The sequence below is a fragment of the Oryza sativa genome, chromosome 4 (genome assembly GCF_034140825.1).
Source record: "Oryza sativa Japonica Group chromosome 4, ASM3414082v1".
NCBI lineage: Eukaryota > Viridiplantae > Streptophyta > Magnoliopsida > Poales > Poaceae > Oryza > Oryza sativa.
Window position 1 is genome coordinate 5,916,635 of NC_089038.1, and position 26,662 is coordinate 5,943,296.

General features: G+C 44.8%; 2 protein-coding genes and 1 long non-coding RNA gene across 6 annotated transcripts; 1 reads left to right on the forward strand and 2 right to left on the reverse strand.

Annotated features, from left to right (window-relative positions):
- Positions 1-13,182: 13,182 nt before the first annotated feature.
- LOC107280594 (uncharacterized) lies at positions 13,183-14,292 on the reverse strand. Its single transcript, XM_015779231.1, has 2 exons — positions 13,701-14,292; positions 13,183-13,439 (listed from the first exon to the last, which is right to left on the reverse strand). The coding sequence occupies exons 1-2, from the start codon at positions 14,290-14,292 to the stop codon at positions 13,183-13,185; spliced, it is 849 nt and encodes a 282-aa protein (XP_015634717.1).
- A 3,196-nt stretch (positions 14,293-17,488) lies between these two features.
- On the reverse strand, positions 17,489-19,445 carry LOC136356308 (uncharacterized). Its single transcript, XR_010741023.1, has 2 exons — positions 19,142-19,445; positions 17,489-18,118 (listed from the first exon to the last, which is right to left on the reverse strand). It is a non-coding gene; the product is annotated as an uncharacterized lncRNA (long non-coding RNA).
- A 2,716-nt stretch (positions 19,446-22,161) lies between these two features.
- On the forward strand, positions 22,162-25,204 carry LOC4335115 (probable inorganic phosphate transporter 1-4). Of its 4 annotated transcripts, none has more exons than NM_001402343.1 (2): positions 22,162-22,240; positions 23,301-25,156. In NM_001402343.1, exon 2 carries the CDS (start codon positions 23,320-23,322, stop codon positions 24,934-24,936), a length of 1,617 nt encoding a protein of 538 aa, NP_001389272.1. In that variant the 5' UTR covers positions 22,162-22,240; positions 23,301-23,319; the 3' UTR covers positions 24,937-25,156. The 4 variants fall into 4 exon arrangements, with proteins under 4 accessions (NP_001389272.1, NP_001389271.1, XP_015636817.1 ...); XM_015781331.3 differs by lacking the exon at positions 22,162-22,240 and adding an exon at positions 22,907-23,017 and having other exon boundaries at positions 23,301-25,204; XM_015781329.3 differs by lacking the exon at positions 22,162-22,240 and adding an exon at positions 23,004-23,184 and having other exon boundaries at positions 23,301-25,204.
- The last annotated feature ends 1,458 nt before the right edge of the window (positions 25,205-26,662 follow it).

Sequence of the window (26,662 nt, forward strand, 5' to 3'; positions counted from 1 at the left end):
TATAAATATAGACCCCAGACTACTATAATCGGGGAGACAATTCAATACAACTTTGGCGCATTGCCACTCTTTTTGTTCTTCTTTTTGGCGAGTTCTCTTGACAAGAGGTAACCTGTCTCGATGGCTTGTGCCATCGGGGCTATTATATTGTTTTAAACGTTTTAGTACTTTTATCATAACTATCTGCTATCATATGTCTTAGTTAATCTAGTCTTAGTACCTCGATTTAGCCCTATCGGCTGGTTCTCGCTTTAGGGTTCCTACCGGTATTGGCTAAATTGCCTTACTAGATTAGATAAACTAAGGCATCCATCATCTTGGAAAGTGGTTAATTTCTTGATTGTTTAGACTTTAGGTTTCTCTACCTACTTTGAGATGCATCATCCCTAGTCTTGTTTAGAACCCTAAAAACTAACCTAGAATTAATCATAATTAGAGATAGTATCGGAGTTTCAGCTGATCTTACCTAATATGCATGTTTCTTTACTTGTTTCATGTATATTCACCATCTATATAGACAGATCACCTCATAGGAATATATCAAGTCTAGGTCATATCGCGGCTAGGCTATCAAGTTGAGAATTGGCCTCTACTTGATGTATTTCTATAGATTGATTTGCCTATATAGATTTGCACTAGAGTATTAGCTGGTACGTTATCTTTATCTATCTTTTTGCTCTAAACACTGTTCCATCGGCTATTTTCATAATGTTGTCTTAAACTTCTTTATTAAACCTAATAGGCAGTATTATATCAGATGAGGCATGTTTAGGGTCTTATATTCCTTGATCTGCCCAGTCTATAGCCGATTTGGTCTAACTTCATTGGCTGAGACCGCCAGCGATACACTATCGGCATATCGGCCGATCGGCTATCGGCTGACTAATCCTTTATTGTTTCCTTGCTGGTTGCAGGATAAAACCAGCTGGCACGCCCTTAGCACACTTGAGGCAAGCCTTGGACCTGCACTGGAGTTAAGCAGATTTGTGACTTAACTTTCACCGGGGGGCTAGGGGGATGGCGCCACCCATGTTGGACCACGGTGCCAATGGCATTCGCGTCGCAAAAAGGATCATTTCTAGAATAAGTTTTTTTAGGGGTCTATTTGTAGAATAAGTTTTCTAAAAGGATTAAATGTGTAAAATCCAGGAGGTGACGAAGACTAGTCTATCAGAACAGGGGTGGGGAGGGAGAGAGGAGAGAGGTGAGTGGCTGAGGAAGAAGTTGAGAGGTTTAACCACTTAAATGTAGGCTCTATGTCTATTTATTATTTTTTTATTGTGGTACCGTATAGGCGCCATATCAGCTAAAACCACCTTTAAAACAGCTCAAAAGTTGTTTTATCCTGGTTTTAATACTTAGGGGAGTTGATATGCATTCAGGATGTGAATCAGATTAGGCTAATAGTTGAGAGAGACAAGTTGGACTTTCTCCTTTCTAGATGCTCATTTTATTTGTATTGAAAAGCCCATAAAGTTATTAAGTGAACTCTATGGCCCAGTTCAAATGCAAGGCCCGACACTAATTAATAATACTGTAATCCATATCATAATTTATGTGAGAACTGGTTTAATTTTAAAGGAATGGGTACACAGCATGGACCAAAATATAACAACGTCAACAATATTGTGAGCAAATGTTAACAGAACCTTCTCACTGACAGGAGAAGATTATACGATAATATGCAATCAAATAAGCACGCGAACAACGTGTGTTGATACTATATATATGTACTATTGTACTCTAAAGCTGATTAATCGAGCAGCTACTAATTAATCACACAGCCTTTTTTTTTTAAAAAAAAATAATGGGATAAACCCGGCCGGTATCCGTTTGGATGTATGCAGCCAACACAGCTATATTTTTTTTTTTTGCGGGGAAAAACAGGACATTCAATTACTCAGGAATAAAATCATCCTTTACAATTTGTGATATATCATCACAGTTTGGATTTAGCCAAGTAATTGAAGATGACTCAGCCCTAGCCTTATTAAGCTAAAGAATGGCTAGCATGGTTTTGGCTGCGGTGAATCTTCCTGAGCAAAATCTCCCTGTCTCCATTCATGAGGTCACGCACCTCCCTGACAACGAAGGCCAATTCTGATAAACACCTCTCTTTTGAATTGATCATCTGTATGGCTATAAGGCAGTCCGATTCAAGAACAATCGGCCGAAACGTCCATTGCAACGCAAAGGTGATACCATCCTTGATTGCCAACAACTCTGCCTCAAGAGCAGTACAGCATCTATTCAGGAAAGTGCACGCGGCAGTAATGGGATTCCCTCCGTCATCTCTCCTAATCATTCCAATTCCCCCCCTTTTTGTTAGTGTCATCGAAAGAACCGTCTACATTCACATTCATCCAGCCCAAAGGTGGAGGTTCCCATCTCTAGGGGGGCACAGATTAGGATTAACAAAGTGCTTGCCCTTCTCTAGGTTGATCACAGAGTTTTGCCGGATTTCCAACAGTGTGTGGATATAGCTTTGGATGAACCTCTTGGACACCTCAACTGGAGGGGCTGCTTTGCCATGGGTTATCTCGTTGCGAACAAACCAATTCCTCCACGGTATCATAAGAAACATCTCCCTTTGGCCATTAGAGAGAGGATCCAATTGATCAAAAATCCAGTTTGGCTCGGTTCTCAAACTGTCCAGTGAGACAGGAATAGTACCTTCCTTTTGCATAGCTTGCCAAAGAGATCCTGCGAGGGGGCATCGACACAGCGCATGGATGGTGTCCTCCACCTCTGTACCGCACACTTCACAAATAGGGGAGACATCCAGCTTTCTGATGAATTTGTTTTCTCTGGTGGCAAGACAGTTAGTCACTGCCTTCCACGCGAAGATTTTGATTTTCTGGGGGATTTTACACTGCCATACTGACTTCCAGGCTTTTTCCAACCTAGCCGACGAGGAGCTTGAACTCTCCTTCTCATATTTAAGCCTAAATCCTAACCGGTATGCACTTCTGACAGAGAACAGACCCAATTTATCCGGATGTCAGGCCACACAATCTTCCTCCGCCCATGAGGAAATGCGAGTGTTCAGTATGATTTCTGCATCAATGGGCCAGAAGAAACGTTGAACTCTCTCAACATCCCAGACATTATCTTCAGTGATGAAGTCTGACACCCACCTAAGACGACAGTTCCCTCTTCTAGTAATTGGTTGCCTGGAGTGATCTCTCTGAATCCAGGGATCACGCCAGGCCCTTATTGGTACGGAGGGACGGAGGAGGCTAGGTTAGCCAAAAGATGGTTATAGGTTGACCGGATGGATTTACCATTCCCAACTCGCCAAATAATTCCTTTCTTCAGTAAGTCTAGGACATATTCAATCGCCCGCCATCCCGGGGAGGCATTACCACCAAAGGAGGTGCCGATAAGCGAGCCATTGGGATAATATTTCGCTTTGAGAACTCTTGCACACAGTGTTTCAGGGAACATAAGGAGCTTCCATGCTTGTCGTGCCAGCAGGGCTTGGTTGAAAAGCTTGAAGTCTCTAAAACCAATACCGCTGCTGCACTTCGGTTTAATCATGCTCTCCCATGATTTCCAACAGGTCTTCCTGTCGAAACATGAATTCGGCAATAATAAAAGGGGGTAGCGCACGAGACCTAAAAGTGGATGGATGTGGAGACAAAGGATTTAGACAGGTTCAGGCCCTCTCGATGAGAGGTAATACCCTACTCCTGTTTAGGGATTTGAATCCACCGGGTGTAGTATAGATCTGACGATCATATGTGCTCATGCCCCCTAGAGGGCCTCCTGCCCACGTTATATAGGATGGGGGGCAGGATTACAAGATAGAAACCTTAACCAATATGGTATCGGTTTCCTAGATCTACTTTAGAATCTTATCAAACCAGGACTTTAGGCCGTTCCATAATATACAGGGAAACGTAATACCCAAGTCATGATCCGTTACATATTCCATAGATATAAGTTATCCCCTATAACTAGTCGGATAATCATGCCGTGTGGGTATGTGGTACCTATAATCTCCACAGTAGCCCCTGAGACCTTCACAGTCGAAAAGATAATCTTCTCTCGAACCAGATTACTCCAAAGCCGAGTGCTTCAATCATCTTCACCATGATCTCCCGAGAACTTTTACCAAATCTGAAGACTGTGGAGGGCTGAAAAATAAAGTTGGTGCATCGACTAGATGCACCTAATAGGTGTAGCCCCCGACTATGTGGTTAGCTTGAACAAACTAAGCATATAGTCAAGGAATAAATAATCCAACCAACAGAGTGGTCTTGATAATTGTAATCAACCAAGTGACTTGATATCAATATATAGCATATGCGGTGTAAATCCCAGAATAATATGATTCAAGTGATATACCGACTGCTTTGTAAAATATGATGCGTGCAACCTAAAGTTGACTAAATCATTGAAAAATTCACACGCAAAACAGCTATAAAGAAGCTTGTATGTTGTGAATAAAGAAATTTCCAAAGTATTGGGCATACACCAAGCGCACACTGCTTTAACAGATGTGCTTAAGTCCCTAAAAGACACATGGTTTCACCACACCTGGAAATATACGACATATGTGGTGTAAAATCCGAGTAAATAAACTCATAAAGGATTTACCAACTGCCTGGAAAATGACCAAGATATATAATCAGCCTAAGCCATAATATTGGTCAATAAAAATGCACACTTACGTGGCAAAAAGCAACGATATTGTATCCAATCAATTGCTTAAAAACCCAAACAACACCTTGACTTATATAAAAAAGTTAGCGGGGCAGCTATATAAAGCTTTACTGTTTGACACCTTTTAAGATGCATTGTACCAACTCCTAAAAAGTTGAGTAATTGCGGTATAAAAGGATTTTAAGGTATTGGGCACTTAATCACGCGCACTTTGGACTAAGCAAAAAGTGCCTAAGTCCCTAAAAGAACGTGACAGGCCACACCTGAAAATATGGGCTGCAGACATATTAGGCCTAGGCCAAAAAATATGCCTTCGACACCCTTTAAAGGATGACGCATATAACATGCTCCCGAGTAATACATCTTCCGGGTGATATAGACCAAGTGTAGCTCATATCAATAGCTTCTGATCTGAATGATTATCCCTTATGGGATACTCCAAAATAGATATAATAATTGAATCCCGACTGGCGCAAGTATTCGGTTGATAACCCTTACGGGGAATAATAAATAGTCCAGTCTTCGAGCATAGAAAATAATCTCAGAACAAAATCCAACTTGAAGGTATGATCCTTGTGTTTGAGTTGATAAGCCCCTGAGCATATAACTTATCCTTCTATTGTAGTCACATTTGTCCATTGATAGTAACTGACGCAGTTGGCATGGAGACGAAATGACCAACATGAAGATGATATCACCCATCAAAGCTGACGAAGATGTTGGTGGTGGTAAAGACAATGACACCAATCAAAGGTGATGAAATTGCATAGCCATGGAGACGAAGAAACTAGTCGGCAGCAGACAAGTCAGCCAGCAATGAAGACAAAGGCGCCCAGCAACGGTGACAAAGTTGTGCAGCCATGGCAGCAAAATAATCAGTCAATAACAGACGAGGCGCTCGATGAAGAAAATGAAGACGGCCATCAGTAGAAGCATAATAAGCCATCCGTGGATGCGAAGATACCAGCCGGCGGCGGCGGAGGCAGGCCGACAATAAAGACGTAGACGCGCATCAACAACGATGATGAAATCCACTAATCATGAGGATGAAGAAAATAGTCGGCGACAGTAAACGCAACCGATGGTAATGACGATTAGCAGCAACAGAGATGGTCAGCTGTGAAGATGAAGTTGCCAATCAATAGCAGTAGAGTTGGCTATGTTAAATAAGCTTGACAGGATGTTGATGATGATGACGATGTCGGTGATCCAGTCAATAGCGGTGTAGTAGCCAATGATAATGACGAAGACGCTCATCAGCATTTGCGTAGTAGGTCAACCATGAAGGCGAAATAACTAGTCGGCAATGACAGAAGTAGCCAGAGGTGAAAACGTAGCCATCCATTAGCAACGATGGAGACGTCAGGGCCGATGAAGTAGAGGTGCTGGTGATGATGTCAGTGACAATAATCCATCAAATTGTTGAGAAGATATCAAAACTCGAGTAGTTTCCTTGATGCGAGCGTGTGCATAACAAAGACTGATGCAACGCTCTTTAATTATAAAGATGTCAGTAGAACTTGGTGCTATAGCTGTTGCAGATGCTTCACTTAGAGGAAAGTATATGCTGTTGTTCAACTCATTGAATCTGATATGAGTTGATTGGTTGATGACTCCAAACTCTCAGACATGTAAATTTAATCTTGACCTGCTGCTCTGAAGCGAAGACAAAATTGATGATTCCCAGAGTTGACTCGTTGGCTGATTAATTGATTGCTTCATCTTGACATAAAGCTTGTCGAATTTTGAGCCATGTATTTGTGTAGCTCCCGATTCTTTGGTTAGTTGGGAAACAACTGAACATAGAGTCGAGAATTATAGCTTCTTGTCGTCAAGTAGTCATTGCTTGATTGAAGATATGTGTTGAAGATGATGACGCCCATTAGCAGCAGCAACGACGTGGCTAGCCGTGAAGACGATAACACCAGTTAGAGTCATACGAGGCAGCCAGTCGGTGAGGACGTAGACGCCCAACAACGGCGGCATAATAAGCCAGCCGTGTAGACGGAAACACCAGTGGGCGGCGGACGAGGAGGCCGGTCGGTGAAGACGTGGACGCCCAACAACGGTGGTGTGACCAACCAACCGTGTAGGCGGACACACCAGTCGGCGGCGGCAGAGGCCAGCCGGTCGGTGAAGACGAGGACGCCCATGAACGGTGATGTGAGCAACCAACCGTATAGGCGACGACACCAGTCGGCGGCGACGAAGGCAAGCCGGTCGGTGAAGACGTGGACGCCCAAAAACAACGGCATAATAGGCCAGCCGTGTAGGCGGAAACACCAGTCGGCGGCGACGAGGCGGCCGGTCGGTGAAGATGTAGACGCCCAGCTACGACGGCATAATAGGCCAGTCGTGTAGGCGAGGACACCAGTCGGCGGCGACGAAGGCAAGCTGGTCCGTGAAGACGTGGACGCCCAATAACGGTGGTGTGACCAACCAACCGTGTAGGCGGAGACACCAGTCGGCGGCGGCAGAGGCCAGCCGGTCGGTGAAGACGTGGACGCCCATGAACGGTGGTGTGACCAACCAACCGTATAGGCGAGGACACCAGTCAGCGGCGACGGAGGCAGGCCGGTCGGTGAAGACGTAGATGCCCAATAACAGCGGCATGATAGGCCAGTCGTGTAAGCGGAAACACCAGTGGGCGGCGGACGAGGTGGCCGGTCGGTGAAGACATAGACGTCCAGCAACGACGGCATAATAGGCCAGTCGTGCAGGCGAGGACACCAGTCGACGGCGACGAGGGCAAGCCGGTCGGTGAAGACGTAGACGCCAAAAAACAGCTGCATAATAGGCCAGCCGTATAGGCGGAAACACCAGTCGGCGGCGATGAGGCGGCCGGTCGGTGAAGATGTAGACGCCCAGCAACGACGACATAATAGGCCAGTCGTGTAGGCGAGGACACCAGTCGGCGGCGACGAAGGCAAGCCGGTCGGTGAAGATGTGGACGCCCAACAACGGTGGTGTGACCAACCAACCGTATAGGCGAGGACACCAGTCGGCGGCGACGGAAGCAGGCCAGTCGGTGATGTTCTGACTGATCCATTCCTGAAGCGTAGGAGATAAGCATAAAGCCATGAATCCCTATTATGCATATCTGGATCTGGATCCTGTGGAACAAACATATAGAATGAGTAGTATCTGATGTAATATAATACTCGAGAAAAATTCAAGTATTTTAAAATGTTTATAAATATGTATTTCTCCTCTTGTCAATTTTGATTTCCCCGAGAAGATGACTCTTTACGTTTAAACACTCTGCCCGACTAGTCATAGCCCCCAAGCACCAGGAGTCGGCCTAGGCACTTCCCAAACATGCATACGAGTGATATGAGTTCGTCATTAATGGAACAAAGTTTCACGGGTCAGAGTTTACTACTTGGGTACTTTTGCAATTATTAAGAGCAGAAAACAAATTTATTTTATCTCTATGCTTTTGATTTATTCTGAATAATACTTAGCACCTTGCATTACTCGGTCCATCCAACGAGCCCCCGGGTACTAGGAATCGGCCCAAAGGCAACTATCCATCGACAAACCAAACGGAAAGCATAGGAAAATAGAACTGCATAACTCGATAGGCACTTTTGTACTCAGATTATGTCGCAAGCAATCAAGATAAATATTATGAAAATTGTTAAAAAATATGATATAACATCTGTAGCCCCCGACTCACTAGTCAACGGCGAACCAGTTGATATAGTGAGGCAGAGGAAAAGAAAAATATCATATAAAGAAAATTAACGATGACTTAGCTTTGTAATATTCCCCTTGGTGATGGCAGAGGTGGCCAATGTGGGAACAAAGTCGTCCATCAATAACAATGAAGACACCAGTCGGCGGCGACGAAGGCGGTCGATGGTGAAAGCGAAGATGCCGACCAACGGCGGCATAATAGGCCTGCCGTGTAGGCAGAGACTCCAGTCGGCGGCGGCGGAGGCAGGCCGGCGGTGAAGTCGTAGACACCCAACAACAGCGGCATAATAGGCCAGCCGCGTAGGCGGAGACACCAGTCGGCGGCGGCGAAGGCAAGCCGGTTGGTGAAAACGTGGACGCCCATGAACGGTGGTGTGACCAACCAACCATATAGGCGAGGACACCAGTCGGCGGCAACGGAGGCATGCCGGCGGTGAAGTCGTAGACGCCCAACAACAGCGGCATAATAGGCCAGCCGCGTAGGCGGAGACACCAGTCGGCGGCGGCGAAAGCAAGCCGGTTGGTGAAAACGTAGACGCCCATCAACAGCGGCATAATAGGCCAGCTGTGAAGGCAAAGACACCGGTCGGCGGCGGACGAGGCGGCCGGTCGGTGAAGACGTAGACGCCTATCAACAGTGGCATAATAGGCCAGCTGTGAAGGCGAAGACACCGGTCGGCGGCGGACGAGGCGGCCGGTCGATGAAGACGTAGACGTCCATCAACAGCGGCATAATAGGCCAGCTGTGAAGGCGAAAGCACCAGTCGGCGGCAGACGTGGCGGCCGGTCGGTGAAGATGACGATGACGCCCATCAGCGGCGGCGGAGTCCACCGACCGTATAGGCAAAAACACCAGTCGGCGACGTCGAAAGCGGGCCAATGGTGAAGACGTGGACACCCATCAATATATTGGCGATGGAATAGGTCAGCCACGAAGGCTAGGGCACTAATTAACGATGACGGAGACGACCGGCAATGAAAGTAGAAGATCATCTTCGGCAAAGGAAGATGGCAAGCAGCCGGCGCTGCACATCGGTCAAATTGAGCCCAGCTTTAGTTGTGTCCTCGTTGGATATGTGAATACATGCGAACAAGCAAATCAGTTTGATTAGAAAACAAGAACAAATATGCGTGCATGCTACTGTATATGCTCTTGTATATCAATTGAATAGAATATTCTTGTTGGTTGACCGTTGTCAAGCTTGCATGCGAGATGCATATGTGTAGGCGCCTGGATCGTCGACAGCTCCGTGCGGCTGAATCGTCGGCAACGGATTCCTACTCAGCCGTTGTACTGTAGACGTCCGATCACACCAACTCCATACGTCGAGCGAAGCGTACGTGCTAGCGCCACCTCCCACGCAGCTCGCGGCGCACAACCGATCGAACCGTGCGGTGACAGCAAACGGCGTGACCTGAAGGAGACCGTTCGGCCGCGCATGTGCCGCTCCAGAAAAAGTCGCGCGTGGCTACCAATCGGATCGGCAACGACGACGATACTGCAAGCAAAAGCAATACCATAGCAGATCAATCTGCATTTAGAAATTAATCTAACAGAGCAACAGATTTGAACGAGAAACCTGGCGTCTCTTTGTAGATTGATTTGATAAGAAGATGATTCCAATGGCAACAGATTCCACTGGCAGATGAAAAGAAAATACTGAAGTTGAACTTGATTTTTTCTCCTGTTCTGTGTATGGATCATGTTGCTATATATCCGGCTCCGGCGACTTGATAAATAAGGAAGGTGGAAGGGCAGCAGCGGCTCCACGGCAGACTTGAAGCCCTGAAGGTCAATTTGATCTTGGCAAAATCAGTCTCGCCGAATTAATCAGTCGACGTACACGCCGGCAGCAGGGTTGCGGAGTCGTCGGAAGATTAAACCCGGTAGTGTTGGAAAATTGGCTGCTGGTCTTGCCGATCAAATAGAGAATTCGGCGGCAACAGTGATTAGGTCCATCGCCGAGATTAATTCTTCCATGTACTTGACAGGCATACGCCTTAACCACTCGGCCAAAGCGTTGCGGAGTAGGCTCACGAGCAGTCGGCTACACAGCGACGCCACCAATCCATGAGCCGGTGATATTGGAGATTAAATCGTTGAATCTCGCCGAGATTGATCTTCGTGACTCCAACGACATCGGAGATTGGTTCCATCACACTCGTCGATGAGGACCTCGACGTGACCCCTACCTGGCGCGTCAACCGTCGAAACATGAATTCGGCAATAATAAAAGGGGGTAGCGCACGAGACCTAAAAGTGGATGGATGCGGAGACAAAGGATTTAGACAGGTTCAGGCCCTCTCAATGAGAGGTAATACCCTACTCCTGTTTGGGGATTTGAATCCGCCGGGTGTAGTATAGATCTAACGATCATATGTGCTCATGCCCCCTAGAGGGCCTCCTGCCCACCTTATATAGGATGGGGGGGGGGCAGGATTATAGGATAGAAACCTTAACCAATATGGTATCGGTTTCCTAGATCTACTTTAGAATCTTATCAAACCAGGATTTTAGGCCGTTCCATAATATACAGGGAAACGTAATACCCAAGTCATGATCCGTTACATATTCCATAGATATAAGTTATCCCCTATAACTAGTCGGATAATCATGCCGTGTGGGTATGTGGTACTATAATCTCCACACTTCCTCTTACCATTTCCAACTCCCATCAGAAGTTACGGGTCATTTTGGTTAACTCATCACAAACTGAGTCTGGCGGTTTGAAGAGACCCATAACATAAACGGGAATTGCTTGAATAACAGCTTTAATTAGCACCTCCTTACCCCCTATCGATAGGAAATTTTCACCCCACTGAACCAGACGTTTCAAGATTCTGCTCTGCATGGTTTGGAATTTCCCTTTGTACAGCCTTCCTTCCGGCATTGGGAACCCCTGATACTTATCGTCAAAACTAGCTTGTGTAATTTGCAAGGTGCTTCTGATCATATTGCAAACCGAATTTGGATAGCAGGACTGAACATGACAGAGCACTTCGCCGGTGCTCTGGGCATAGTTATCTAGAACCTCCTGCACCACCTCTGCCTGATGGTTATCGGCACTAAAGAAGAGAAGTGTATCATCAGCAAACAGCAGATGCGAGATGCCTGGAGCCTGTCTACAAATGCGAACAGGAGTGATGTCACCACTCTGAACCTTTTCATCCAACAGAAGAGAAAGGCCATCTGCTGCAAACAGAAAGAGGAAGGGGGATAGCGGGTCACCTTGCGTCAAACCACGAGTTGGAGCAAATGCAGACAAAAGGGTTCCGTTGAATTTCACTGGGTATCTCACCACGGTTATGCACTCCATAATCCAGCCAACCCACCGATGAGAGAACCCTAGTCTGATCATTGCTTGCTCCAGGTAGTGCCAATCAACCCGATCATACGCCTTTGACAGATCGAGTTTATACGCACAAGCAGCATTTTCTGGATTTTTGTTCTTCTGTAAGTAATGAAAACATTCGAAAGCGATGAGAGCATTATCCGTAGTCATTCATCCAGGGACAAAAGCACTCTGATTAACAGAGATAATCTCATCCAAGATTGGCCTCAATCTATTCACCGAACATTTAGATTCTAACCTTAGAATAATCTAGGTTAGAATCTGCACTGAAGATTGTCTTGAAGTATTCAGTAGACATCTGTCCCAGCACTTTTGTCGAACAATGAACAGTGCCGTCCTGATCTCGTAACTTTGTGATTTTGTTCTTTTTTTGCTCTCCACACTGCCTTGCTATGAAAAAAACACGTGTTCCGATCACCTTCTTTCAGCCAATTAATTCAGGAACGCTGTAGCCAAAGCATTGCCTCACGGTACAAAAGTTCGCTCAACTGATCGGTGGCAAGACGGATAGCAGAGCTCTCAGCGTTGTTCTCTAGGAGTGCGGCCAACTGCTTCCTTCTTTTTTCAATTTCTGTTCCTACATTTTTGCACTTTCGTTTGCTCCAGGAGTGAAGCTCGGTCATCACTTTGCCCAAGGACCTGGTGATGTTGCCTAAATCTGATTTATCACCTGTGGAAGCCCAACTATCCTGAATCACCTCAGAACTTTCTGGTTCTCTTTCCCAGAAAATCTCGTATTGTAGGCATTTACGACGATTCTGAATCTGTTCTGCAGGGTTAAAGCACAAGACAATAGGGCAATGATCAGATCGGACACAGGCCATGTGCTCGACCTGCAGATTTGCAAACAAGTCTCTCCATTTGTCATCTGCAACTGCACAATCAAGGCGAACCTTAACGTTATTCCAACCCTCTCTCTTGTTGTCATAGGTGTATGGCACACCTTTAAAACCAATATCACGAAGCTCACACAGATTCAAAGTGTCCCGAAACGCTTGCATATAGGGCTCATTACGCATCCTCTTCGAAAAATGCTCAAACTACCACATTGTCTCGTTGAAATCTCCCAAAACCAGCCACGGTAGGGTAGAAGTTTGTTTCAGATCTTTGAGTAAGGAACACATAATATGCCTATTTTCTGCCCGCGGTTCACCATGCACAAAGGCTACATGCCATAAGGGATCACTTAACGACAAGCGAACATACGAATCAATACATCTTTCGTTTATTCCTTTAACTTCGACATGAACAGACTCATCCCATAACAAAGCCAAGCCACCGCTCATACCCTCACTGCTAATGCCAGCACAGCCTTTTAACCCCAACCTATTACGAAGACGTCTCACTTTTTCAATCTTTTGCCTAGTCTCACCGAGGAAAACAATTTTGGACCCTGTTTCCCGGACCAAGGAACTTAACCCCCGAACTGTTGTGGCATTCCCCAAGCCACGACAGTTCCAACTTAGACAACTATCATAGGACCCGCCGGTGTACCAGCAGCCCCGGGGCTGGTTGCTTCCGTTTCCACCTTACTCAACCCACTTGCATCAACCTTTTTGAAACGCTTTTGTGCCCTGTCTTTAGACCCAGACCCAATTTGGTCCTCGTGCCACACCTCCATATCCTTCTTGTACTCCAGCAGAGCTTGCTGCACTCGCCCTGTGATCTTCGGCTCTCCCTGTTTCGGCGTTCTTCTCTTCTGAGCACTTGAAGTCTCATCTGTGTATGTGTCCCCGAAAGAAGCAGGCTGATGTAATTCAGCCATGGTCGGGATCATATCACCCGACTGATGCCGGGGTGATCCGCCTGAAACCTGCAACTTCCTTGTTTGGGTAGCAAGTCATCATGTGCATCCTCCCGCAATAAAAATGTCATCACGTGCATCCACCCTAGGGGGAAGATCGACATCCCCATGGCTGTTATGAGACTTCCTGGAAGATGCCGAAGCAGCACTCCCGCCCCCCCTAAAAATGAGCTTACGTGAAACATTTGATTGGGCAGTTGCTTTGACAGTGCTTACTTTCCTCTCAAAAGCCTTCAAGGGGGAACACCGTAACTCAGCAGAGAATTGAAACGGCGCATCCATATTTGATATCTTCTTTTCACAGTCTTTCACAGAGTGCCCTATGTAACCACAAATGAAGCAGAAGAATGGAACTCTTTCATACCTAACATCAAATCTTCTGACAGCCTCAACACCATGTACAGTAGTCTTGATCGCAATCTTCGACTTCGGCGGTTTCTTAACGGGCAGCTCCACCCTTATGCGGAAGAAATCATGACGATTCCTCCCATCTTCCTCTACGTCCACTTCTCGCACTTTTCCAAACTTGCTCCCATACAGTTCACCTATGGCTTTTGTCATCAAAACCAGGGGAAGATCATAGATCCTGATCCAGATGGTTACCACATCCAAAGACACCTCCGAGGGGCAAGTGAGGCCATCAAACTCTGCGACTAGGAGAGCATCACCCTTGTGCAACCATGGGCCACCTTGGATGACAAACTTGTAATCTCCTTCAGCCTTGAAGTTGATAATGAACAGATTATCATGCAGGGATTTATAGCTCATGTCTGATCGCCGCCTGCTAGCTTTACTTATATCTTCAAACAAGGCTGAGTGATTTGGAACTCTCATGGAATAGAACCTTGCTAATATTGTCCATTGGACAACCTGCTTCATCTCATCATCAGCTATATCCACTTCTACCACCTCTTCCTCCTCCTCAGGGATCTCCCCTTCAGTAAACGCTGATGGACCTTGCGGAAGATCATCTGATCTGCTAGTACTCGGCAGGACATCCCCCCTTCAAATTCTGACTTCTTGAAGGGGCAGCAAGACTTTTGCCCAGATCTTGACCAGCAGTCATCTTTCAACCTCCACGATCGCCAAATCCTTGCGCCCCCGATCAGCTAAGCTATCGTCTTTCGGCTTCGGGCGGGTAATCATTGCATTGATGATCCCTTGATCGCCCCCACCAATCGACAACTCGATGGACAAGTTTTGGAGAGCAAAGCCGGCAAGGGGAAAGCAATCTATGTAGACGACCCCCAGAAGGCAAACGATTTGTGCCCGGAGTGAAAGCATGCTAGGGTATACCCTTGATGCACCGTGTTCTTATGGGACTCATCATCCTACCAAGGAAACCACCCTAAAAAGGATCGCCGAATACCACTCCAGCTACCTATCTGATAACATCCAAATCCGATATGGCAACCACCCAGAGAATCCCAACCAACACCGAGTCCGATCGGTGATAAACTAACCAAAGATTGGAAGCCCCATAGAAACCCTAGATCCGATTTCCTCCAAGGAACACCGAGCAAGAACGCCCGAAGGGAGCACACCCCGAAAGCAGGCGAAAACCCTGCAAACTTCAATTGCAGATTGGAGAACATCTCCATCCAAAATCCAAACGAAGGCCATGGGAGGTTCGCCGCCCCCGGATTAACCGGAGGGGGATCAACCCTAACCCAAGTCATTGCTTCCATACATGCACGGTTAACACAGCTAATTAATATAACATTGGTCATACAGTGACAGTGATCATATAGATTATACTAACAAAAATCTCACTAATGTATGGGAACGAGCACCAACACATAATACATTTAATTAAGATGTGTAAAATTTACATGTGAGCAGTAGACCTGAAGTTAGGCGGCAACATAACGTGTACAAATGCTTTCCCGCCACGCCACCACATGCATCAACTTCGAAAAGAAAATTAAACGGTAATAATCCTTGGACTTAACACACTCCTGATGTGAAGTGTGAACTTCTCTTCAGGAATATGCTTTCCGGAGCCCAAACAAACAATGCCTCCTTTCTTCCGGGAAAAAAAAACAGCGGAATCCATTCAATAGGAAAGAAAATTATGTGTGATCATTAAATTTAGAATTGCTTCAGAAGAATTTGAGGTGTTCCAATGTACTCCTTTTTAAGGTATGACTCCGTATTGACATTTAATATAGAGTAAATTGCATTGGTGGTACACAAACTTGTTTAGGTGTGTGTAATTTAGTATATAAACTTGTAAAATGCTTGTTTTAGTGCACGAACTTATCTAGTTCATGCGAGTGAGGATCAAAATAACTTGACAATATTAATTTTACGAAGCTGATGTTGATTAGGATGTAACGTGCATACGTGTAATGAGTACGTATAAGTCATGCAATATTTATAAATTTGTAACGTGCATCCTTCGTTATGGAAATGATGAATTTCATATATTTCTAACCCTTATATCATTGCTCGGTTTTTTAATCCTTTTCTACTATTATGATATTCTTTTTTTATTGAAGATGTGTATGTCTAATAGCAACCTTCTCAAATATATATCAGATATATGTTTACATAGTATCCTAACTAACCCCCAAATCAATAAGATTAACCATGTAGTGTCCTTTTTGCCTTTCTCCTCACGCACTCGACAAGTTCATACACCAAAACGAGCATTTTATAAATTCGTGCACTAGATTGCACCCACCTAACAAGTTTGTGTACCGATGATACAATTTACTCTGTAATATATATTTTGACCATTTATCTTATTTGAATGGTATAAACCAGACGAACTACGGGTTAGTCCATTTGTTATCATCATGTAGCATTTGGATTTTTTCTTCTTATGGGTTGGTCCATTACTCCATTTACATCCATGCTTAATTATGCTTACGCCCATGACCACAGAAGATATTCTAATAAAAGAACAAAGTTTCATTCATATGAATTGTCAATTTGGTCAGTCATGGCAAGTCTGCGCTTGAAAAATGATAGAGATATTCAGACCGCGTTTTTATAGTCAACTTAGAACGCGTGTCAAGAAACACGCTGTGACGCTTGTTTGCTAGGAATACTCTATCCCGTAGTACGTAGGATGGTAGCTCACTCAAGTTAGAATACTAGCTTAATTAGCTAACTAGAAGTATATTCCCCAGATTTGCATAAATTCCCTGGTGTGAACATGGGACTGTAGCTTATACAATTGCAACAGCTAAGGAGAATAAAATGGAAAATGCACGAGACACGTATGGGCACGCAAGGGTTTGAAAAATGTACTACCTCCGTCCCAAAATAAGTGCAGCTATGAGTTTCAGCGCCCAACTTTGATCGTCCGTCTTATTTAAAATTTTTTTATAATTAGTAATTTTGTTGTTATAAGATGATAAAATATGAATACTACTTTACTCGTGACTTATGTTTTTAATTTTTTTTCAAAAAATTTTCAAATAAGACGAGTGGTTAAAATTGGGCGCGGAAAACCATGGTTGCACTTATTTTGGGACGGAGGGAGTATATATCCTTATTATCATTATTACTATTATTATTATATGATAAGCTAATTAACTAATGGCTTGTTTTGCTTGTCTTTGCATGCAAACCAGTACCAGCCTCCCAGGTAGTGTCTAGCTATATTTGTTTTTTATTTGTGTAATCAAACACGCTTCATATAATTTTGGATCCTGGTGTGTTGTTTTGCGCTGAATGGCTTTATAGATGGATAATTCGTGATAATCATCCAGGGATAAAAATGGATGAGTTAACAACGAAATTGATATACAGAGTTTTTGCAAAAGCGCACAGGTTAGGAGTTTGGAATCGTGCACTCTCATTCATTAAGTTGAAAAGATCAAAAGTAGTCATTCAAAATTTATTCTTTTCAACATATACCATGTAAAGCACGTTAAAAGTATTTCTGTAAAATTATACGATTTTTTTTATCGTACTTGAAGAGGTACCACCAGGAATACAAGGTACTATAAGATACCAATAAAATCTCACCATCCATTAGCTAGGAGTAAGATTGGACTAAAAGATTTGCAGCGCCACCAACCTGCCGTCCCTCGTCGCGGACGGCATCGGTCGTCGACCGCTGATAAAAAAAAGGTCACTTGGTCATAGGAATGCTGCTGGTATAGGGGCGGATCCAGCATGGGTGCTGGGGGACTCGAGTCACCCTTACCTTGCTGGATCACCATTGTTAGAAGGGAAAATGAAAGGGGAAGAATAGGGAGAAAATAAAAAGTAGGAGAATTGAAGAAGTAAAAGGAGATGAGTCACGCCTTAAATCTTGTTCTAGATTCGCCCCTGTGTATATGGGAGCTCTCTTGATTTAGAGCCGACAGATGGTGAGGTCGATATGCACTAATGGAGTTCTTGCCGAGGAACATCGATTGGCTAGTGCATGGCCGGCTCATGTCGCTCATTGAGGCCAGTGCTACGAGACGGGGAGGCCTAGCTTTGACCTCCAGGAGATGCTATGCATCTGGGACATGCCGGCGTTCACGGCGGACGCCGGCTACCTTGCCGATGGCCTCCTCGACGTGCCCTTCGCACGCGAGCTGGAGCTCGCCACGAAGCTCTTGCTCCTCCGCTTCGTCATGCCGCCGTTCATCTGAAAGACCAAGCGACAGTGGCGGACACATGATTAAAATACAGATGGGGCGGCAGAGTTAGCCCTAATTAGGTGATGGCACAATGCACATAAACCATAGTCGATGGTTCACAGCATTGGCGTAACACCGCACGGCACGAACATCGAGAAAGTTAACAACAAAGATTGGTAGTCGAACAAACGTATATGACTTGTAAGTAGAGAGATGAAAAAAAATAAGAAATGTTGTTACACAATAAGGAGAACCACTTTTAATAGTTTGGGGGTATAAAACGAGATGAAAACTTATTAAGGGGTTTAAGTGCTTCGCCAAAATAGTTGAAGTGAGTAAAATGGATTTTTTATATATATTTACCAATTCAACTATTTAATGTAGACTGTATTATACGCTAAAGAAATAGAAAGAAAATTGAATTTTATGTATGGCCAAAATCAGAAACTGTCAAAATGGTAATGCTTATACATGATTTTTCACAAATGATTTTGTTCCTATCTAAAATACTTGATTTATCTTATTATTTAATAGTAGATTGATGACTAATGTGTTAGAAATATAACTAAAATGAGGTTTGGCAAGCGATTCGTCAAGACCGATAGCGAGTTCCGCTCCGCTTCGAATCCGGCGATGTATGCGAAAGTACAGTCTAACCCTCGCACCATCGTCATGCATTCCGCTAGGGATGGCAATAGGATGGGTTGGGCTCGAATGGCCCCGCCCTGATCCCCCAACTTCTCCACCTGGCCCTGGCCTCGGCCCCGAGTGGAGATGCGGGGCCAAATTAGGCCCCGTCCTCGACCCCTTCGGGGCCCTGCAACCTGACCGGGGCCCACATTAGGTAGCATCTCCATCCAATCAACACAAAAAAACACAAGAGACTCATCAATTCAACAAGAACAAATATTATACATAATTGACACACCATAAAAAATAGCATGAATACTTGAATAACATCTAAAAATTTCAGCAAGAAACAAAATTCAGTGCGTGAATCGTTCGCGGCTCGCTTGTGCAATTTTGCTCACCGTGCCTGTCACTTGTGCAGCCTGCACACCACGCCTGTCAGCTAGCCGGCCGCCGTGCCTGCCCCTCGCTGGCCGCCGTGCCTCAGCGCTACGCCCCTCGCTAGCCCCCGCACCTGTGCGTCGCGCCCCTCGCCGGCCACACTCGCCCGTGCATCGGAGGGAGAGAGGACAGAAGGCCGGAGGGAAGAGGAGGGGATGGGAGAGGGCGACTGGCGACAGCGAGATCCAGAGAGAAAGGGAGTGCACCCTGCGCCGCCTCCGCCTATGTGGCTGATTGGGGCAGACGGATTGGGAAAGGATAAGGTTAGGGTTGGATTGTTAGGTTTTTGCTTACATATCTCAAGTATTTCCATTAAGTTGGGCTTTTTGGGTTTCTATGGGCTTTATTTTGATGGGTAATATACCAACCGGGGCCCCATGGGTGGAGTGTCAACCATGTCCCCTCCCCCGCCCGAATGCGGGACCCCGCGGGGCCGAATTGGCGCTTGCCCCCATAGGGTCGAGTCCCCACAGGGGACCCTCCCCCGTGGAAGAAAGTGCCATCCCTAAGTCTGCACCTGCTATGGGGAAGATGTGGTACTATTAGGTACTAAGCATTTCCTGCCGTAAGAGATTCGGTGAAATCAACATCTAGGATACGGTACAGCTCACCCTAGACTCTAAAAATATACTCCCTCCGTTTCATATTGTAAGACTTTCTAGCATTACCCATATTTATATAAATGTTAATGAATCTAGACAGATATATATGCCTAGATTCATTAACATCTATATGAATGTGGGCAATGCTAGAAAGTCTTAGATTGTGAAACGGATGAAGTATATAGCATTGTTAACATCAAAATTTGGTAGGACTGTTCGGTGGATTCGGTTATGGAAATAAACTAATTGGTAGATGGAAATGGATAAGATTGAATTTAGTATATGCCTTAAATAGGTAGGATTAATTAGTTTTCTTTTCTTATTAGGAAATCTTATCTCGTGTGTAACTTGTAATTTTACAAACCCAAGGTTATAAATATGTACATGTAGGGTTTTTTAATCTATCTCTCATATCAATACAATTATTTTCAACGCATCAGCACCTTTTAATTCTGGTGAGTTCTTAGTTTCGAGCAAGGATGAATCATTTCATGAGGCATGGAAGTAAGTTCCACCAACTTCAATTGTATGGCTTAGGTAGGACTTTCTAGGTTCGTTCTGATATTCTAATTAGTTGTTATAATCGTTGCATATACTAGCTTTGGCTAAAGCTGCGTTGTTTCAATCTTTTGGTCTTATCTGATATATCCATCACTCTTGTATAGATCTCTCAACTAAATAATTTTTCTTATTATCTACAATTTTATAGTGTTTTGGTTAGGTTTGATCTATTAGATTACTACCAATAAGTTTAATTCTACTAACTCAAGTTTAATTCTACTAAGTCAATAGGTTTTTATACAACGTTCATAAGAGTTCTAGCTAATGAGTTATCTTGTTATAATTTATGGGTGTTACATCGGCTCATGTTTAATTGAGTATACTCACTAGTTAGATACTCCATCCGTTTCAAAATGTTTGACACCGTTGACTTTTTAGCACATGTTTGACCGTTCGTCTTATTAAAAAAATTTGTGAAATATATAAAACTATATGTGTACATGAAAGTATATTTAACAATGAATCAAATGATATGAAAGGAATAAATAATTACTTAAATTTTTTAAATAAGACGAATGGTCAAACACGTACTTAAAAAGTCAACGGTGTTAACATTTTGAAACAGAGGGAGTATCTTTTTATTAACTTTAATCTTATACTGTCTTGATTTGGTCCGATCTATCAAGGTTATTTTTAATGTGAAACAATCTATTACTGATTATACGTTGCTTGGTTCTAGCCGATGGAACCATAGCCATTGATTGAAATGTTGTTGACGTCGGCTGGCCACGATACAACACATCGACCTATTAGCCGATCACTCGTTAATCTTATACGATCGATCTATCTATCTTGTTAGTTGTAGAATTAAACTAACTGGCATGTCTTATAACCCGGATTTTAGGACCTATATAGCTAAACAGATCTGTCAGGTTTTGGTGTGTTGTACAAATTTCGAGGCAACAGGCTTTTTATGTATTAATAAGTGGTGTAAATCATCAGTATCGTTGTCTGAGTGAAGCCATTCTTGTCTTTACAGTGCAGTGTCATAAGAAAATAACCAGTCTTCTAACAAATAGGCGTACACAGTTAACTTAATTAAACAAGTATAATTGTCCAATAAAACGAGAACATAGTTGAGTATTACTTCTACACACCAGTTGCAAATAGAATCTTTTTTTAATGAATATCAACCCGACGTCTGTATTTCGCATTGATATGCACAAACAAAAATCCCCGCTCTTAAAAATGGTACCAAAAGTCGTGTTCTCTTAAAAAATTAAGAAATGTCAACCAGTTTGATACTCACTTCGTCTCAAAATATATAAGCGATTATAGGTTTTGGAGAACTTATCCCTTCGGAACACACTTTGTTTACATTTTATCCGATCCTACCCCATCCACCCACACGCTATCCAATTACTCGTCGAATTGATAATAGTCTTTTTCTCTCATTCTAGCTTGATCTCTCTAAAAGACCATGAATCCCTTGAATACGGAGATAGGTAAACCTTGTCTTGTTTTGACTAGACAAATTATTGATTCCTCGAGCATCTAAATGGCACATTAATTGGGGACAAAAACGAGATCGTTGTATTTGTCTATCTGGCCCCACAGTAGAAGAAACCTGAATATAAACCAATGATACAAAACAATAAAAAGTCAAATTCAACATCACTGGTAGTAGATGGATAACATAGATAACACGTACGCTGCCCAAATTTCGAAGATATTAGTACGTGATTTGTTTGACTAATCTTATTCTTATAGGAGTATTGCATTAGGAGAGACAAACAAATCGAAGCGATGACGTGGCTCTTTCTAGCTAGTTTTGTCATTTGCTCCCTATAAATACCATCCATGTGTACCTTGCCATCGGTTCTTCAGAGTTACAGTGCTAACGGCCTGCAGCAGAGTGCAGTGACTCCCCTGAAGAAACTGGTATATTAATATCAGGTGTGTATATATTTCACATTTTATTCTAGTACTACTATTAATGACATGTCTATATATGTCAATTTTAAGTACATACATGTATGGGAGATTAAATTTTTGATATGTTCACAAGTTTCTTGCTGATGAAACATGCGTCAAGGCAGGATGTTGTGTAAGGGTGTTAATTACTGATTGGTCATTAGTTGCCCTCATGAATCCATGAAAAAGTTCTTCATAAAGTCATCACAAGAAGAGACCTTTTGTGCTCTCTTTACGGCATGCAAAGGTCACGAACAGTTTAACAAAAACACCTTTGCATACTAGTCTCCCTCCTCGTCATACTTCAGCAACCACAAGATTTCTTTTCTGAACTTTTTACTAATGAACATTCAGAAATTTCTGTGCAATATTATCTCATGACCTGAACCAAACGATGCTTGAGCCACGAAATAGTAGAGGAGACAAAGATATAGTTTCGTCAATTCGAGAAGTTTGTCCGGATACTACGGATGATAGCGGCAGATTTGGACTGGTTCCATGAAAGTTGTACAGTAAGGTGCGAATCTTGAGTTGCAGAGATGCACCTGGATCCGGCTATCTAGCTTCACGAGAATCCCATCTCTACTCTCCTAAATTGCCCACGAAACTGAATTTATGTAGGGATTTTTAGCGAAATTCAGACATTTTTCACGGGGATGGGTCGGGGATTGTTGACTGATAAAGCTGGATTTGAAGAAACAACAAAATTTTGATATATGATACCTTGAATAAACGAGGAGTTTCTGAAGTAGTGGCATGGTCTGTTCCAGATGTCTCTCTGAACTTCCGTTTCAGTTTCAGTGGACCATATTGTTGGTGAACTGAAACGAATATTATCTTCTCGTAGCCACGTGCATTCTGTAGATTTTCTTTTGCTCAGTTCGACACATAGACATCTGAGGCTAATTAGCTCTGTTAATCGCGCGGTTTGTGTAATTCTCACAAATAATTAGTTTCTCGTTCATTGCAAATTGCAGCGAGATTTTGTCGAAATAATAAACTTGGTGTTCAGTTATTCTCTGCAAAAAATTGCATATTGCAGAGTAGCTGAGATTGGCGCCATGGCCGGCGAGCTCAAGGTGCTGAACGCGCTCGACTCGGCGAAGACGCAGTGGTACCATTTCACGGCGATCGTGATCGCCGGCATGGGGTTCTTCACCGACGCCTACGACCTCTTCTCCATCTCCCTCGTCACCAAGCTGCTCGGCCGCATCTACTACTTCAACCCGGCGTCCAAGAGCCCCGGCTCCCTCCCGCCCAACGTCTCCGCCGCCGTCAATGGCGTCGCCTTCTGCGGCACCCTCGCCGGCCAGCTCTTCTTCGGTTGGCTCGGCGACAAGATGGGGCGCAAGAAGGTGTACGGCATGACGCTCATGCTCATGGTCATCTGCTGCCTCGCTTCCGGCCTCTCGTTCGGGTCGTCGGCGAAAGGCGTCATGGCCACGCTCTGCTTCTTCCGCTTCTGGCTCGGCTTCGGCATCGGCGGCGACTACCCGCTCTCGGCGACCATCATGTCGGAGTACGCTAATAAGCGCACCCGTGGAGCGTTCATCGCCGCCGTGTTCGCCATGCAGGGCTTCGGCAACCTCACCGGCGGCATCGTGGCCATCATCGTGTCCGCCGCGTTCAAGTCGCGGTTCGACGCGCCGGCGTACAGGGACGACCGGACCGGCTCCACCGTGCCGCAGGCCGACTACGCGTGGCGCATCGTGCTCATGTTCGGCGCCATCCCGGCGCTGCTCACCTACTACTGGCGGATGAAGATGCCGGAGACGGCGCGCTACACCGCGCTGGTCGCCAAGAACGCGAAGCAGGCCGCCGCGGACATGACGCAGGTGCTCAACGTCGAGATCGTGGAGGAGCAGGAGAAGGCTGACGAGGTCGCGCGGCGCGAGCAGTTCGGGCTCTTCTCCCGCCAGTTTTTGAGACGCCATGGGCGCCACCTGCTGGGCACGACGGTGTGCTGGTTCGTGCTGGACATCGCCTTCTACTCGTCGAACCTGTTCCAGAAGGACATCTACACGGCGGTGCAGTGGCTGCCCAAGGCGGACACCATGAGCGCCCTGGAGGAGATGTTCAAGATCTCCCGGGCACAGACGCTCGTGGCGCTGTGCGGCACCATTCCGGGCTACTGGTTCACCGTCTTCTTCATCGACATCATCGGCCGCTTCGTCATCCAGCTCGGCGGCTTCTTCTTCATGACGGCGTTCATGCTCGGCCTCGCCGTGCCGTACCACCACTGGACGACGCCGGGGAACCACATCGGCTTCGTGGTCATGTACGCCTTCACCTTCTTCTTCGCCAACTTCGGGCCCAACTCCACGACCTTCATCGTGCCGGCGGAGATCTTCCCGGCGAGGCTGCGTTCCACCTGCCACGGCATCTCGGCGGCGGCGGGGAAGGCCGGCGCCATCGTCGGGTCGTTCGGGTTCCTGTACGCGGCGCAGAGCACGGACGCGAGCAAGACGGACGCCGGCTACCCGCCGGGCATCGGCGTGCGCAACTCGCTCTTCTTCCTCGCCGGATGCAACGTCATCGGGTTCTTCTTCACGTTCCTGGTGCCGGAGTCGAAGGGGAAGTCGCTGGAGGAGCTCTCCGGCGAGAACGAGGACGATGACGATGTGCCGGAAGCGCCCGCGACGGCCGATCACCGGACTGCGCCGGCGCCGCCAGCTTGATACCCCGCGGCAAAACCCAAATGGTCAATCATCAGTGTTTTGTTGTAATATATGTGCAATGGATGATTATTCTGGTTCTGCTAGTGTACCAAACAAAATTACAAATACTAGTCGTCAACCCAGGCAACGCACGGGTTACTGTTGATATTATAAATGCCACTTAGATTATGTATTAAATATATTTTCTAAAATTATTGTGGCTTAAATTTTGTAAAAAAAGAATATTGCGGCTTAGATTGCATTAGAATAACAATAACATCGCCTACAATTCACTTAGTGCCCATTTGATTTGGAAAAAAAATAAAGGAATTTTGGATGGTTTTAATCCTACATGAAAATTTGCTATGAAGGCATTTGAAACAAATCCTTTGGAATTCCTATGGATTGATTAATCCTATAGAGATTTTGGAGAAAATTTAGCAATAGTTCTAACCTCTTTGGAAATTTGGAAATTTTCCTTTGAGTATATCTCTCTCGTCCGATTTCTACATTTTTCCTGCGGTCCAATCAAACTGTCATTCATGTGTTTTTCCAGTATTTTGTAATCATCTCTTTTGCACTTGCATTCATATCAGAATTCTGCGTTTTTTCTATTCATCTATTTTTTCCATTCATGCTATTCAAATGGACCCTTAAAATTAATGTTGATTAGTCATATTAATCATAAACTACTAATAGATTGAATTGTCCATGATTGTTTGAATAGCATATTTATTTAACATGGAATTTTATACGATCGACGGTCGAGTGAAATCTTTTTGAGCTAACCGATGACTAATATAATCGGTTAGTATAAAAGAATGTCTGGCATCTTAATTGGAATTTCATATGAAGATGTACAGTTTCATATTTATTAATTTAAAAATTGGAATTATTAAATCTCAAATAGCGTTGTTATTAAATTTAAATTGAAATATTTATTTGCATATTAATTTGTCTATAAAAATATACTCCCTCTGTTTCTCTGTTTCAAAATGTAAGACTTTCTAGCATTGTCCACGTACATATAGATATTAATGAATCTAAACACACGCATATGTCTAGATTCATTAACATCTAAATGAATATAGGCAATGCTAGAAAGTCTTACATTGTGAAACGGAGGAAGTAAGTGCTAAAACATAAATAAATATCAGCATTATTTGTGAAAGGAATGTAAATACTAACCTCTTCATCGATCCGTATCATGTGGAGAGCTAAGAGCATCTCTAACTGTCTCCCTAAATGTCTATTTGGCCAACTCTTCATCTAATTTAGCAAGTCAAACTCGTTGTTTACTCCAACAGTCTCTCCATTCATCCTCTCTATTCTGTGTGTATGACAGTGGGTCCCACATGTCAGTCTCTAAGACCCTTTCTTCTCATCTTTCTCCCCCATCCGCCCCCATCCGCTGCCGGCATCCACCACCGCCGCATGGACTCCGCCCTCTTCCACCGCCTCCGCTCAGGCTCCATCCCCATCCATCGCCGCCATGCGCCGCTGCCGCTCCGGCTCCATCCTAATCCGTCGCCGCCGCTCCATCTCTGAGCTCGGCGGCCGCGCCGCGGTGCTCGGCAAGACGGTGACGACGAATTCGGCCGCGCCATCAGGTTCGACGACAACGTGGCCACGGCCACTGCACGCGTGAAGGTTGAGTTCCGGGAGCGTGAGGATGGCAGCGGCGGAACGAGGCTTGTGGCCGAGACGGTGAAGAGCCATGCCGAGCCCTCCCTCCCCCATCCGCTGC